Source organism: Anomaloglossus baeobatrachus, chromosome 1, assembly GCF_048569485.1.
Source record: "Anomaloglossus baeobatrachus isolate aAnoBae1 chromosome 1, aAnoBae1.hap1, whole genome shotgun sequence".
NCBI lineage: Eukaryota > Metazoa > Chordata > Amphibia > Anura > Aromobatidae > Anomaloglossus > Anomaloglossus baeobatrachus.
Window position 1 is genome coordinate 249392493 of NC_134353.1, and position 17304 is coordinate 249409796.

At 43.9% G+C, this 17304-nt stretch overlaps 1 protein-coding gene across 3 annotated transcripts in view; it reads right to left on the minus strand.

Annotated features, from left to right (window-relative positions):
- Positions 1-17304, minus strand: part of AFG2A (AAA ATPase AFG2A) — a 603999-nt gene that overhangs the window by 351848 nt on the left and 234847 nt on the right. For all 3 annotated transcript variants that reach the window (XM_075348829.1, XM_075348848.1, XM_075348839.1), the window contains exon 14: positions 14850-14973. In XM_075348829.1, coding sequence (XP_075204944.1) covers positions 14850-14973 — 124 coding nt within the window. The remainder of the gene's footprint in view (positions 1-14849; positions 14974-17304) is intronic.

Below are 17304 nucleotides of genomic sequence, written 5' to 3' on the forward strand. Positions count from 1 at the left end.
AATTGCGATCAGTACGCATGTCCAATCCACATAATGCGGAGGGAAACCCTTCATCGTACTAGGTAACGCCCTCCTTGTTGTGAACTAAGGTCACATGAACAAGGATGGGCGTGTATATGAGAATACATATGCGTCATCACAGGAGCTACTGCGCATGCTCCGCCAGATATAATCAATGCGCATGCCCCATCTACATAATGCAAGGGGGAAACCTTTCACAGTGCTAGGTAACGCCCTCCTTGCTGTGAGCTCACAAAGTCACATGAACAAGGATGGGCGTATATGTGAAGATAGAAACTACAGATATACCCGCACTGTTAAAGCCGGAGATACCCGCAGCATGTAGATTAGGACAATACTACTGTAATGCGGCCATATTCAAACATTAGATGATCCGCAGCCTTTAGAATAGTGCACGGGCCTTCAAAGGGCATATAAACCCCAATATTAGAAACAGGAGATCTCAGCTGCATAGATGCTTGTGCAGTCACACCAGAGTTATAACGTTCATAATAACATAAGGACTATGCATAGACCCTATATATCATGGATAGGATATAATATATAAAGCTGCTACAGACATCTACATATATAAAGGTGGTCATCCCAGATATAGCCCATATATACCACCCCCATATATAGCATGAATACACAGCAAATAAGCATCTAGAAATCACATGCATACACATATATGATTTTTCTCGATGGTCACTAGACCTGATACGAATACTTCACATACAATAAACAGCCCAAGCAAAAATCATCATATCTCAAAACCAACATCATTTTTCGATCTCTCCATCAATTCATTAACCCAAAAGGTTCATTTCCATAATTTCCTCCGACAAGTAAGTATGATATTTCAAATAGCCCCCCATAATAAGGGTAATCCCCCCTTCCCGGGGATCAGATCTCCCTGACATGAAAATTCCCAACACCATATGGACCTATCCAACACTAAGTGGGAAGGAAGCAATTATAGGAGAGCTGCTCATTGAGCCCCCCCGGGGCCAATGACCCCATCCTAAATATCCAGCATGATTCTCTTTGTAGCAGAACCCTGTCAAAATCGCCACCTCTCGGACTGCGTCTGACAAGCTCCAATGCTGAAAAACGTATGAAACTAGGGTTCCCTTGATGCATCTCATTCATATGTCGGGCTATGGGGGTGTCGCGCTTATTCCGAATATCCGACAGGTGTTCACCCACGCGTCTCCGCAACTCCCGCAGGGTTTTACCCACGTAGTCACGGGGACACGTGCATGTCGCCCTGTATACCACCCCCATTGACTTACAGTTAAAAAAGTCTCGCAAGAAAAATTTGTTCCCGTTCGCTGAACCAATAACCATTTTACATTGGTCCATTGACTCGCAAAAGCTGCAGCTGCCGCACCGAAACATACCCACTACTTTTCTGTCCAGCCATGTACCCTCTGGACGTGGTCCCTGGTACATGCTGTGTACAAGTTTATCCCCTATAGACCGACCCCTCCTGTATGTAATACATGGGGCTTTCGAGATAAACTTGGCCAGACCCGGGTCCGCCCTTAGGATATTCCAGTGTTTTTTAATTATACCAAACACACGTTCAGACTGAAGGTCGAAGGTGCCAATAATCCGCAAAACATTTTCATCATCCTTCCTCTTTTTTGACGTCATCAGAGAGTGTCTATTGGTATCCCTCGCAAAAGCATAGGATTGCTGCAGGACATGCTTAGGATAACCTCTATCCAGAAATCTCCCAAACATGTCTGACGCCTGAACCTTAAAGTCTGATTCCCTTGAGCAATTCCTACGTATTCGTAGAAATTGCCCTTTAGGAATCCCTTTCCTAAGGGGAAGGGGATGATGACTCTCCCATTTTAACAGGGAATTTGTTGCCGTAGGCTTCCTGTAAGTTGCCGTCTGTATTTTGCCATTTTCATCCTTTGATATAGTCAGATCGAGGAAGGTAATACTTTTCTGATCACAAACATGGGTGAATCTCAATCCCAAATTATTGTTGTTGAGAGACCCCACAAACGATTCAAAATCATATATAGAACCATTCCAGAGGATGAGGATGTCATCAATGTATCGGACCCATAGTCCGATACATTGATGAGATTCCCCATCCTCCCCTCCAAAAACCACCGTTTCCTCCCACCAGCCCAGGAATAAATTTGCATAACTGGGGGCACAAGGGCTCCCCATTGCAGTACCCCTGAGCTGGTGGAAGTACTTGGTGTTAAACAAAAAATAATTATGATGGAGGGTAAAAGACAAAAGCTCCATGATAAGAGCATTATGCCTCATACACTCAATGGCTCGTGTTTTCAAGAAAAAATTAACCGCCTGAATCCCTAGATCATGGGGGATTGAACTATAAAGTGCCTCAACATCAATGGAGGCCAGGATAGTATCCGGGCCTACATTGATGTCTTCCAGGATCTGAAGAAGATGTGGGGTATCCCGTACATATGAGGGTAAAGATGTTACAAATGGTCTAAGTACCCTATCTAAATAAATCCCGACATTCTGGGACAATGAATCGATCCCTGCCACAATTGGCCTGCCCTTTAAAGGGTCTAGGCCCTTATGAACCTTTGGCAAGGCATAAAATACAGGTACCACCGGAAAATGGGGAGTCAAAAATTCATATTCATTAGATGATATTAGATTATTTTGCTTGGCACAATCCAAAATAGACAATAAAATCTCAGTAAATATCTTGGTTGGATCAGAGGGTATCCTTTCATAGGTGTTATGATCCCCCAAAAGAGACTGACACATACTCAAATATCGGGAATGATTCATGACCACGAGGTTCCCACCCTTATCGGATTTCTTGATTACCAAATTATCATTTTTTGACAGGGAGTCAAGAGCTTTCAATTCTCCCCTGGTTAAATTATGATTATACTCATCATGACCTCTATGCTCCCGTGGAATCTTTATAAGATCTTCCTGTACTAATTTCAAAAAGATATCCACACTCGTACAATTCTGTACTGGGGGTGATCTTTTACTTGGTCTCTTTAGAGTAGTAAAGGGTCCCTCCCCTCTCTTTTTGGTACCATCCTTCAACAAATCCGTAAGGGTCTGGAAACACTCGTAGTCCTCCTCTGCAATACCCAAGGCCTTACGTTGTTCCTGGTTATTATGTTCAAAAAACAGCTTCCATCTTAGCCTTCTCCCAAACATTTCCAAGTCTCTGATCCAACCAAAACAATCAAATTGATTCGAAGGTATAAAATTAAGTCCCTTAGACAGAACTGCATAGTCAAGATTCGTAAGTGGGTAGTCAGATAAATTTAATATCCGCCCCTGGCCTGATGTGCCCTTGTATGTGGATAGAACCCCCCCGTCTGTCTCTGTTCCAAAAAAGACCCAGAGGGCCCCGAAGATGAAAAATGTGGGGATCCATGATAGCCAAAATGCCCCCCTCTCCTCTTTCGCTGTTTTTTTGGGGGGATCCATGTAGATGGTCCACGCCCAGCCGCCTCAGTAGGAGTACTCCCGGACGTTGCGGGCCTTTCTGAGTCAGAGGTGTCAATATCCGAGGACGACACCACAGGTCGCTGTCTACCCGTGGGTTGAGATGGAAAGGCCTTGTCCTCTTTGAATTCTGCAAGATCTCGTATAAATTGTGAGTGCTTCCTTTCCTTCAGATTACTTTGAAAGCGCTCAATAGACGTTTGAAGCAGATTCTCACGCCTGGAGAAATCCGGATCTCCTTTTAACCTCAAAATCTTATCTATGCCTGAATTCAGGACCACCGTAGACTCTGAAAAAAGTTTTTTCTCCTCCTCTAATAAGAAGTTCATCAGCCTCAAGGAGGAAGCAATAGATTCCTTCCGCCAGAGGCTGAGGAACTGTTCTGATGATGTTCTTGGAGATGGGAGCAGATTTATCCTCAAGCCCCTAGGCACTATCTGGTGCTTGATATAGTTTTCCAGCCCTTTTATAGTGGGGCAGTGGGGATTATGCAGCTCCATGACGCCTGGAGGACGGGAGCATGATATCTAAACAGTATTGACTGGAGTGCTGCTGATCTGTTCGTGTGGCGCCATGGACCTGCATATCCCCTAACTTTTCTATCTGACAAGTGAGTTATCTGTGTATTATGTTATTGTTTGATGAATTTTGCGCACCTATTGTATTGTTATGTGTGTTCGTAGTATATGCTTTATGAGAAGCTGATAAGACTATACTTACCTTACAGCCTCCTGATGAACCACACGTCCTGTGTGGGGAAACGCGTCGAGGTGGAGACGTCTTATTGATAGGAAATATCTGATGGTTCACGACTTTGATTAAAGGACCTGTTTATACCCTGTGTGGATGCCCCTGGATGAACATACATGATTATGACCGCAGTGTCAGCACAAAAGTGCCAATTCAGCCATCTGGGGAGTCACCAAGTTAAGTTTGGACCTTGCAATCTGTGTCCTTGTGTGAACTAGTCACTGGGTAGAATTTGTGTCCGTTTGTGAACCAGTTATTGGATACATGTTTTTAAATTGTATCAATTTGTCTTTAATACTGTATTGTAAACCCTGGTCTTGATATTCAAGATCAGGGGTTGCCAATTGGTGGCATAAGACAATTGTTCTTTATAATCTATGTAATAATGCACAAATGGTGTGATATGTTATTTTTCTATATTGAATAAAAATTAAGATATTTTTCACAAAAGTGGGGATTATTGGTTGTACCCTGCATCAGGCTCCATGTTCGGAGTTCAGCACTATGTGTCTAATACGAACGCCAAAATTTAAACAGCTAAGGTTCGCTCATCACTAGTCTTGGTAAATACAGCTACATTTTTACTATGACATATTTTGCATTAGATATTTTTGGTGAGGTAGGCTATGTCCGCACGTTGCTTTTTACCTGCTTTTTTGCTGCTTTTTCAACTGCAGCGTTTAATGCCAAAATGGTTGTGTTCTGCTTTTCAAGCAAAGTCTATGGGAATTTGGGTTTCTTGTCCACACTATGCAGTTCAAACTGCAGCCTTTTTGTTGCAGAACTTTGGTCAAAAACTCAGCTTTGCAGTGCAAAACCCAAATGGCAAAAACAAGCAGCAAAAAAGCAGGTAAAAAGCAACGTGCGGACATAGCCTTACTGTTTGGTTATGCAGCAGGGGGTATCACACTGGTAATGCCCATTTTCATTTAAAATAAGCTTTGGAGGAAAATTGTCAAGAGATTCTCAGAGAGAGTTCTGCTCATAGATTGTTATGCGGGCGTCACACGGGACGATAAATCGTGTGATCGCATAAGCGATCGCACCCGCCCCCGTCGTTTGTGCGTCACAGGCAATTAGTTGCCCGTGGCGCACAAAGTCGTTAACCCCCCCGTCACACGTACTTACCTCTCGGGCGACGTCGCTGTGGGCAGTGAACATCTCTTCCTGAAGGGGGAGGGACATTCGGCATCACAGCGACGTCCCACGGCAGCCGGCCAATAGTAGCGGAGGGGCGGAGATGAGCGGGACGTAAACATCCCACTCACCTCCTTCCTTCCGCATTGCCGGCGGGACGCAGGTAAGCGGTGTACGTCACTCCCGGGGTGTCACACGGAGCGATGTGTGCTGCCACGGGAGCGACGAACAACCGGAGCACAGAAGGATGAACGAGATCATGAAAATGAACGACATGTCAACGATGAACGAGAAGGTGAGTATTTCTGCTCGTTCATAGGTGTCACACTGTACGATATCTCTGACGATGCCGGATGTGCATCGCCAGATATATCGTACCATGTGACGCCCGCATTAGAATTCATTTAGAAAATCGTGGAATTATCTTTTTTAAAGACATTGGATCGGCGATATCAAGATGTCATTTTATTTAACATACTTTGACTTGCATCCCCATATAGACAGCTTAGAAGGGTTGATCCTACTGATATACTCCCTGTGTGATTTTTATTAACTCTATAAAGTTTAGCTGTTCTAGTAGGATTTTCTTGACATTTTCTTAGCTGCAGTTTGCAGCAAAAGCTGTAGAATGTAAACAGCTTGCAATACAGCAAAGGGATCTCATTCTTGAAAGGTATCAGTCAGAGAAGGATACAAAAAATGTCCAAGGAATTAGATATACCATGTAATAATGTGAAGACAGTAGTCAAAAAATGGCTTAAATTTGACAGAACAGTGACCTTACCTAGAACTGGACATTCCTGAAAAATTGATGAAAAGACAAAAAGAAAACTGGTTTGAGAGGCGTCCAAGTGGTGTACAGCAACATAAAAGAAGCTGTAGGAATTTCTGGCAAGCACTATTTGAGTAATGCTTTTAACAAAATTTTCCCATACCCTTCATATATCTGGCCTGTAGGTTAGGTGGAAAGTTGAAAGCGTTTTCTTACAAAGAAAAACATCAAAGCCTGGCTATGCTATGCCAAAACCTACACAAAGTCTGACAAAAGCATTCGGAAAGCTGTGTTATGGTCTGAAGAGACCAGAGTTGAACTTTTTGGCCATAACTCCAAAAGGTACTGTATATTTGGCGCAAAGTCAACACTGCGCATCATGAAATAACATTAAAGTGAAGCATAGTGGAGGCAGCATTATTCTTTTGGGCTGTTTTTCGGCTACTAAAACCGGGGCTTTAGTCAAGGTGGAGGGAATTCTGAACAGTTCCAAATATCAGTCACTTTTGCATAAAAACTTCAGAACTCTTGTAAAAATCTGAAAATAAAGAGGAAGTTCAACACTCAGCACAATATCAACCCTAAGCATGCTTCCAAATCAACAAAAAAAAAAAAACGACTTCACCAGAAGATCAGAGTTTTGGAATGGTCGAGCCAGAGACCAGACCAGAATCCAATTGTAAATCATTTCTGTTGACCTGAAGAGGGCTGCACACAGAAGATGCCCTCACAATCTGACAGATATGGAGCGTTACTGTAAGGAACAGTAGATGAGCCATTCTAATTAACACCTACCAAAAAATATAAAGGGTACTTCAGCAAATTATTAGTTTAAGGGTTTGTATATTTATACAACCACATTATTTTAGTTCTTTATTATTATTTTTTACACCCCCAAAGATTTCAGATTGTTTTTCAATTGATTTGTACAGATTATGGGTGACATTAACTGTGGAAAAAGTTCTGAAATTATTATTCTTGGTATGTTTTTTACATGACAAAAACCTGGAATTTTAATACGGGTGGGTAGACTTTTTACATCCAATGCAAGCCCTGTCTATCTAATATGTGAGCGATATATGTGTCTAAAATGTGAGCATTGTTTGTGCAGAATGAGAAAAACAAAGGAATGGTGTGAGTGATGTCAGGGTCTAATATATGAGTGATGTATGTCAGCAGCTTGTACTGTATGTGTGTAATATAAGGGGGGCACAGGAGCCTAGAAGTTTTGGCTGTATAGAAACCAGAAATTCTTGATGGTTGCCTTAGGGGTGCTTCACACACAGCGAGCTCGCTGCCGAGATCGCTGCTGAGTCACGTTTTTTGTGACGCAGCAGTGACCTCATTAGCGATGTCGCTGTGTGTGACACTGAGCAGCGATATGGCCCCTGCTACGAGATCGCTGCTCGTTACACACAGCCCTGGTTCGTTTTCTTCAAAGGCGCTCTCCCGCTGTGACACACAGATCGCTGTGTGTGACAGCGAGAGAGCGACAAATGAAGCGAGCAGGGAGCAGGAGCCGGCATCTGGCAGCTGCGGTAAGCTGTAACTAAGATAAACATCGGGTAACCAAGGTGGTTACCCGATATTTACCTTAGTTACCAGCCTCCGCAGCTCTCACGCTGCCTGTGCTGCCGGCTCCGGCTCTCTGCACATGTAGCTGCATTACACATCGGGTTAATTAACCCGATGTGTACTGTAGCTAGGAGAGCAAAGCTAAGCGGTGTGCGCTGGTAACTAATGTAAACATCGGGTAACCATACCCGATGTTTACCTTAGTTACCAGTGTCCGCAGCTTCCAGACGCCGGCTCGCTTGCACGTCACTGCTGGCTGGGGGCTGGTCACTGGTCGCTGGTGAGATCTGCCTGTTTGACAGCTCACCAGCGACCATGTAGCGATGCAGCAGCGATCCTGACCAGGTCAGATCGCTGGTCGGATCGCTGCTGCATCGCTAAGTGTGAAGGTACCCTTAAAGGGAATCCATCACCAGATTGTTGCCACCTAATCTGAAAGCAGCATAATGTAGAAACAGTGACCCTAATTCCAGCAATGTGTTACTTAGTGGGCTGCTTAGTGTAGTGTTGATAATATCACTGATTAATCAGCAGTAGATAATCATTAGAGAGCTACTTGTCCTGCTGCCAGGTAGTCCAAAATATTAATGAGCTCTGTATAACTGCTATATCTGCAGCAGAGAAAACATTGATTTTATCAAAATGACAGCAAACAGCTCAGTAAGTGACACCGCTGGAATCAGGGTCTCTGGCTCTACATTATGCAGCTTCTGGACTGCATATTTTAACGACAAAATATGTTTTTTATGGAAATTTTTTCCTTTTTATTCATTTTTTTTAAACTGCAGTGAAGGTCAAAAACAGCAATTTGTATTCTGCAATGCCAAGGGTTTTTGCAAATATTCAGTTTTAGGAAGATCATTCCAGACTGGTGCCCTTTGTACATTTGCAACTTTTTTTTGCTGTACAGTAAGGTTAAAAGTGTCTTGCACACCAATAAAACATGTGACTATACTTAAGTTGGATTCACAAAACTAGTTTCAATAAATATTTTTAGGCAATTTAGTTTTTTTAGCCAAAACCAGGAGTGAAACTTTTTTAAAAAAATATTCTTTACCAAAAACTGAATCAATACTGCACGTGTGTATTCAGCCTAACAGTAGAAATGTTCCACAATGCTTTCATGTCAGGCATCCACCTGGTTATCAAGACGTAACGTTTTTAGACCTATTATGACTGTGACAGAAGAAGAAAAAGTGTTTTCGGTCTCCCTTTTATTCATGTAACCAAGAAATCTTTCATGATCCTGTCACGCAAATGTTTATTTTAATGAAGACACTCCAACCTTACGAGATCACAGCAAATGACAGCTACGAGGACGATATAAACTCCCATCTGTCTGGCTTTCAATGAGCCCCTTTGTGCTTTGGTGTCCTTTCTGCTGCCATTCTATGCAGCAAGGAAGCCCCTAATGCTTGATGGAGCTCAGGCCCCCCATCCATCTTCAGACAATGGCGCTGCCTGACATCACTGCCTTTCATTCATCTTCATTTGTCCAATCACATCCTGTCATTCTTATGTAAATTGGACACTTGAGGATGCATCTTTTCTACACTCCGTGATAAGGTGGAGAAAGGCTGTCAAGGGCCCCAGGGTGCCATCATGGACAGCAGACCCAGCCTTTATGCTGCCACTTGTTCTTTGCAGCCCAGCTAATGTGTCTGAGATTAACATCCAGCTCAATAGGAGACAGAGTAATCCCATTTCTCAGCTCCTAACACCCACATTGGGACAGTCTTCTGACACTCCTTACCTTCATTGGTTTTGGACCCTGAAAATTAACTCTTTAAAATCGATCATATGTACAAATCAGATGTATCCTTATGTAGTTCACTGAAGAATCAATAATACACCAAGAAGAGCCCATGTACACCATAGTGGAAAAGAAGGCTTGGTATTGGATTTTTCAACAATGCAATTGGGTTTATTGATTTTATTTGCTGTATAGAAAGTTTCATAAAACTGTGGGACACATTCATGGATTTAAACGGCCGTAAACATGTAAAATCATTCAAGAAGATGCTGCGTCTGCACTAAAATAAGCTGAATATATATTATTGTGGTTAATAATCTTAAAGGGTACTTCCTAACAATTCTAAATATTGCCCTATACTCAGAGAAAGGATGACTAGATGATTCGCTGATTGCTGGGGAAAACCACAGGAAACCCCAGTGGTCGTGGATCTGGATCTTCAAGAACGTAGCTCTGCAGCCCCCACTTGAATGGAGTGGAAATGCGCATGCTCCACTGCCTCCCCATTTTTTGTCTATGTAAGTGCCGGAGAAAGTTTAGATCTGCACTTGGCTGTCTGTGGCAACCCCTTTAACAATGAACGGATCAATGATTGAGCATGTGCCCTTTATGAATTCTCGGTATGCCAGAGCCCTAAAATCAGTATTTCTGAGGGTCCCGGCAGACAGACCCCCAGCAATCTACAAGATATCCCCTATTCTATTAATAGGGGGTTAACTGGATTTGAAATTTCCTCCACTGCTTAACCCTTTCATCGCCAGGGGTTTTTTTTACATTCTGACTGGTGAGTCAGGATCATTTTTATACTTTTGACGTGCACAAATGAAATATATATGACAAAATAATACATTAATATGGCTATATTGATATAATATATCCCTAAGCCTATATACAGTGCCTTGAAAAAGTACTCATACCCCATCAACTTTTCCACATTCTTTTCACATTACACCCACAAACTTAAATGTATTTTATTGGGATATTATGTGATTATACCAACACTACGTAGCAAGTATTTGTGAAGTGTAACAGAAATAATACATGGTTTTCTAAATATTTTCAAAATATAAATATAATCCGGTGGTGTCTCACCGGAGGGGGGCAGTAGCGGAGGTGGAGCGGAGTCACAGGAGGCTGTGGGTGTTCTAGAAACTGTAGGCTGTGCTGGGGCCGTGGCGGAGGATGGGGCTCAGACAGACATGCTGGTTCTGGGGCAGTCATGCTGTGCTGGGGCAGCTGTGCTGGGGCTACAGGCTTCAAAGACATGGCGCCTGAAGTCAGCGCAGACTGCGCTCTCGGCTCAATGGCAAGCCGAGATCTCATCAGCCCGACTGCCACCTCCGGGCGCCATTTTCCTCAAGTCTGCTGCTGGGAGATTAATGGGCTGGAGGCGTCACGTGGACAGATGACAGCTTGAGCCGAGAGCTCCATCTGCGCATGTGCCAACGCCGGGCGGCATTATTTGAAGTCCTCACCGCCTGCCCCCCAACACCAGTCCAGCCACCAGAGACACGGCACAGCCGCCCCAGCCGCCGAAGACCCCGCACAACTGCCGAAGACCCTGCACAGCCGCTGCACACCCCGCACAGCCAGCATTCCCCCAGCCTCTTGCAACCCCTTTCCACTACCCCGCTAAGCTACATTCAAATTATAAGACGCACCCCTCACTTTCCTCCCACATTTTTGGGAGGAAACGTGCGTCTTATAATCCAAAAAATACAGTATACATGTTTGGTATTGACATACTTGTAATGATCTGTGCAATCATATATCAGGTCAATTTTTCCATTTAGTGAATATGGCAAATAAAAACAACCAAAAAACATTTTTGGAATTGCATTTTTGGGGGCAATTTCACAGCAATTTGCATTCCTTTCCTGTTTTCCAGCACATTATATGACAGAATGAATGGCGACACTCAAAAGTACAACTCGTCCCACAAAAAACAAACCCATATATATTATATATTATATATATATATATATATACACATATACATACACATACACACAGCACAGACCAAAAGTTTGGGCACACCTTCTCATTCAAAGAGTTTTCTTTATTTTCATGACTCTAAAAATGTAAAAATTGTAGATTCACATTGAAGGCATCAAAACTATGAATTAAAACATGTGGAATGGAATACTTAAAAAAGTGTGAAAAAACTGAAAACATGTCTTATATTCTAGGTTCTTCAAAGTAGCCACCTTTTGCTTTGATTACTTCTTTGCACACTCTTGGCATTCTCTTGATGAGCTTCAAGAAATACTTCAAGAACAGTCTTGAAGGAGTTCCCAGAGATGCTTAGCACTTGTTGGCCCTTTTGCCTTCACTCTGCGGTCCAGCTCACCCCAAACCATCTCGATTGGGTTCAGGTCTGGTGACTGTGGAGACCAGGTCAGCTGGCGTAGAACCCCATCACTCTACTTCTTAGTCAAATAGCCCTTACACAGCCTGGAAGTGTGTTTGGGGTCATTGTTCTGTTGAAAAATAAATGATGGTCCAACTAAACGCAAACCGGATGGAATAGCACGCCGCTGCAAGATGCTGTGGTAGCCATGCTGGTTCAGTATGCCTTCAATTTTGAATAAATCCCCAACAGTGTCACCAGCAAAGCACCCCCACACCATCACACCTCCTCCTCCATGCTTCACGGTGGTAACCAGGCATGTAGACTCCATCCGTTCACCTTTTCTACAAAGACACGGTGGTTGGATCCAAAGATCTCAAATGTGGACTCATCAGACCAAAGCACAGATTTCCACTGGTCTAATGTCCATTCCTTGTGTTCCTTAGCCCAAATAAGTATCTTCTGCTTGTTGTCTGTCCTTAGCAGTGGCTTCCTAGCAGCTACTTTACCATGAAGGCCTGCTGCACAAAGTCTCCTCTTAATAGTTGTTCTAGAGATGAGAAGATGTGTCCAAACCTTTGGTCTGTACTGTGTGTATGTATATATATATATATATATATATATATATATATATATATATATATATATATATATATATATATATATATATATATATATATATATACACACACACACATATATATATATATATATTTTGAAGTAAAAATTAAAATGATAGCTCTTGGTAGAAAAGGAGGAAAAAAAACAAGTGAAAAGTGGAAAATCGCCATCTACCGATGAAGCAGCTATAGTGTACAGCTGATGCATTTTCAGTCGTCGGGAAACGCTATTCACTTATAGCTCAGGTCAGTTTTAAGTCATGGTGGTGGTAACAAAACAGATAACTGTAACTTTATAAGGCTTCTGTGCCAAAACAATCTGAAAATCATTGTCATAAGATTATTAAGCTAAACCGGATCAAATTCAAATATGCAAAGATCCACGAACCTACATTAGGATTTAAATACAAAACAATATATTAAATAGTACTGACATGCATATGTATTACATTTCATTTCAATTTACACTAAATATAGATGATAAAGCAACCACTTATATCAGGGGTGGGGAACCTCCGGCCCACGGGCCATATATGGCCCGTGACGGCTTTTTATGCGGTCCCTGGGTACGTTCCTGGGGACCGCATTGCTCTGGCGGCAGCAGCGCTTTTCCCGGCTGCCGGTCCTTTAAATCCGACTGCCTGATGCCCTGTGGGTACATTCTAAACAGACTCACTACTAAACGCTAGAATGTACAGGCTCCTTCCAGGACCTGACTGCAGTCCATACATTCTAGGCTTAACCCCGGCCTGTGCTAGTGTGCTCTGGTGGGCGGGGTAAGCAGCACGCTGCGATAAAGTCACAGAAGAGCTGCAGCAGATTTACTGGCCTCCCGGACCTGTGCTGTGCTGTGTGTGTAAGTCCTCCTCCCCCACCCCAGTACTGTGAGTACTCAACCCATCGCTGCCCCCCCCCATTCAGTGCTGTGTACCCCCCTCGTGCTGTGTGTACCCCCCCTCATGCTGTGTGCACCCCCTCGTGCTGTGTGTATCCCCCAGTGCATTGTGTACCCCAAGTACTATGTACCCCCCAGTGCTGTGTACCCCCTAATACTGTGTGTACACCTTGTACTGTGTACCCCACAGTGCTGTGTGTACCCCCCAGTGCTGTGTACCCCCTAGTACAGTGTGTACCCCTTAGTACTGTGTGTACCCCCTATTGCTGTGTGTACCCCGTCAGAGCTGTGTAACCTTCCACTGCTGTCCATGCCCCCCAGTGCTGTCTGTACCCCCCTGGCTGATGTCTATGCTCCCCCAGTGCTGTCCACACCACCGAATGCTGTCCATGCTGCCACCAGTGCTGTCCATGCCATGGTCAGTGCTGTCCGTGCCCCCCTTATGCTGTCCGTGCTCCCCAGTGCTGTGTGCCACCCCTCAGTACTATGTACCCCCTAGTGCTCTGTACTCGCCACTGCTGTCTGTACCTTCCCACTTTTGTTTACGCCCCCCAGTGCAGTCCGGCCCTCCTGGTGATGTCTATGCTCCCCCAGTCCTGTCTGTGCCTCCCTAGTGATGCCATCTAGTGCTGTCCGTGCTGCCACCTAGTGCTGTCCGTGCTGCCTCCTAGTGCTGTCCGTGCCTCCACCAGTGCTGTCCTTGTCCCCAGTCATGTCTGTGCCACCGCCAGGGCTGTCCATGCACCCAAGTGATGTATATGCCCCAGCATCTCCTGTGATGTATATGCCCCCAGGATCTCCTGTGATGTGTACGTCTCAATCCCCTCCTGTGATGTACATGCTCTAGCCTCTCCTGTGATGTACATGCCCCAGCCCCTCCTGTGATGTACATGCCTCAGCCCCTCCTGTGATGTACTGTACATGCCTCAGCCCCTCCTGTGATGTACATGCCCCAGCCCCTCCTGTGATGTACGTGCCCCAGCCCCTCCTGTGATGTGTATGCCCCTAGCATCTCCAGACTGAGACAAACCTGGAAAAGCAGTTGTGAGAAATAAGATGATCAATATCACCGAACATCACAGATGCACCAAAGAGAAGCAGCTCCAGCCACCACAGTACGGGTGAGTTAATTGATTGTTTGACCAAATATAGCTGGGTAATTTTCAAGTTGATAATTTGGTGTGGCCCCCAAAGGTTGGTAGAAAATTCCAAATGGCCCCCAGTAGTAAAAAGGTTCCCCACCCCTGACATATATTAGTGAGGGAATATTTACAAGTGGCAACAGAAATATGAAGCACTCTGCACTGATGTCTATAGTACTAGGGCCCTGTCATTCGGTGTGGCACCAGGTGCCAAGCGGCAGTCATTTAGCTGCCGGCTCATTTTAAGTACTGATGCCATCACATGCTCGGTGTCATTGATTCGCAATCGTATCTAAAGCTAGGAAAGTACAATGGAATATAGCTGTACCTCCATTTATGTGCTGCAATGTAGAATCCAATAGTAAAGTTCAGTCTTACCTTGTCTATTAAATCAGGTCGATTTGTAGCGGCCAATATCACCACATCCTTCAGTTGCTCTATTCCATCCATTTCTGTTAAAATCTGAGCTAAAACTCTGTCGGCTACATTCCCAGCTCCGGAGCTATGGAAGATATGCATGTCAATACATATACACTTCAAGTATAAAAAGGAAAACATTCACTCAATATTGATTTAAATGACATGCAAAAGATGTGACTAACAACAGGAAAATAAGGCCGGGTCCACACGGGGACTACTGCAATCCTCGCATGACATTCGGCTCACGCTGGCAGCACAGCGGAGCAGAGTGTCATGCGAGTGTTATTGCGACTGAGGTCCAATCATGCAATCAGACCACAGCTGTGGAGGGTGGGCCAGCGCTGAGGAGGGGCGGGCCGACACTGAGGAGGGGAGGGCCAGGGCTGTGGAGGAGAGGGAGAGATTTATCACCCTCTCTCCTCAGTAGCCGGCTATTGCCATTCTCGCCCTGCACTCACGCTACACCGTTGTACTGCGAGTGCAGTGTGATTTTTCTCTCTCCCCATAGATTTGAATGGGTGTGAGAGGAAAAGACTCGCATTATACTGCAGCATGCTGTGACTATTTTCTCGGTATGATTAGGGCAGAGAAAATAATTGCTCATGGGTGCTGGCACATAGGTTAATATTGGTCCAAGTGGAATGCTATGTTTATTCCACTCGCTCCGATTTTCATGCCGTGTGTCTTAGGCCTACTATACCTTATAAATGCCTCCAGGACTGTGATCAGGAATGGATCTACCATTAGGTAAAATTATTGTGTAACTGCTCAAACTGAATAAATCGAGGCCTTTATAAAATGTTGTTTCCATTTTATCATCATCTGCACATCACTAATGTGTCTATCAATCCTGGGATTTCCAGGATTCCATGAGGCTTTCTCCTTAATGTTACTACTTCAATGTTGAGTTGTGTATATGTGCATACAGTCTACTGTTGTGATCATCTGCCTTTTGTGCATCACAACGATCTTTAGGGAAAGTGAGAAGTTTTTATTTTTATTATTATTATTATTATTATTATTATTATTATAGTTAAACTTTATCTCCCTCAGATTACATTTAGATCAATATTTTTATGTTGATATTGTCATAGGCAAAAAATGTAGAAAAAAAACAAAAAAAAACAAAACGACAGAACAAAAAAACACTCCTTTGTACTCCTTTGTGTCAAGCAGCATTTGCACTGAAAGGTAATTGTGAAAGAGCGTTGTTTGGAACACTCGTTCTACAATAATCTTTCAGTGTATAGGCTGCCAATCACCGGATGAATGAGCAAAAGGTTCGTCTATCAGGAGAAATGATCTTTCGGTGCACCGTTATGCAGACAACTATGGCACCCTATGCACAGTAACTGATCTATCAGAGATTGCTCAGTGCGCATCATTTACTGCAATCTGCCTGTGAAAACAGGTAAAGTTCCACCGAATCAGTATGTTTACCGATCACCAGTCACACTGTGCCACCAGTCAGACCATGCAAATGGACCCTAGGAAGACAGATTACATTTCCAAATGCCACAGAGATTAAAACTCAGTGTTACATGCAAATTAAGTGTTTTCTGTGGACAGTGGACTGCTCGAACATATTTACTTTAGATGCACCATTTATGTTTATCTATCTACAATATCTTCTGGATACCACTCGAAATAATTAATGACTAATGATTTTCACATATCTTATTTTATATCAGCATCATCTTTGAAATACAGTCTATTTGTAAGAAATGTAAAAAAGTAAAAGTTTAGTAGCAAGTTTTCATTTTTCCATCAACATATACAAAACCTATTTTACTAGTCACCATTTTACATTTAAATTGACTTTTAGGGGCCTATAAGTTAGAAAAGTGACATATTACCAAAGGCAACTAAATCCCTAAACATAAGACCTATTTTAAAATACAACCTTTAAAGGGAACCTGTCATCAGGAATTTGGCTTTCAACCTAAACGTTTCCCCCTCTGCAGCTCGTGGGCTGCATTCTAGGAAGGTTTTTGTACTTTTTGTGCCCCTTTTTAAACCAAAATAAACACTTTATAAACGTGTACCTTTCTGTTTGAAAATCTTGTTAATTTTCCATGGGGGCGGGCCGTGTGGCGTCCGTTGCTGTAGCTTACGCCGTCCCCCATGCTCCAAATCATGCCTCATAACGCCGCCCACTGCGCCGAGGTCCCGTGCACGCCGGGACACCTAGTGACGTGGTCGCAGGCACGAGAGTATGGGCGGCGCTGTGATTGCATCGCAAGTGCGCGCCCATACTCTCGTGCCCGCCCTTTCCCCCACTGCCTCCAGCGTTCTGCGCCGGCCCGACGTCACCTCCTTCCCATCGTACCCTGCAGCAGGAAATAGATGGGAGGAGCGGAGCACAGGAGAAGCAGAGGATCTGAGCGACGTACAGAGGGGAGAGCGCGCACAC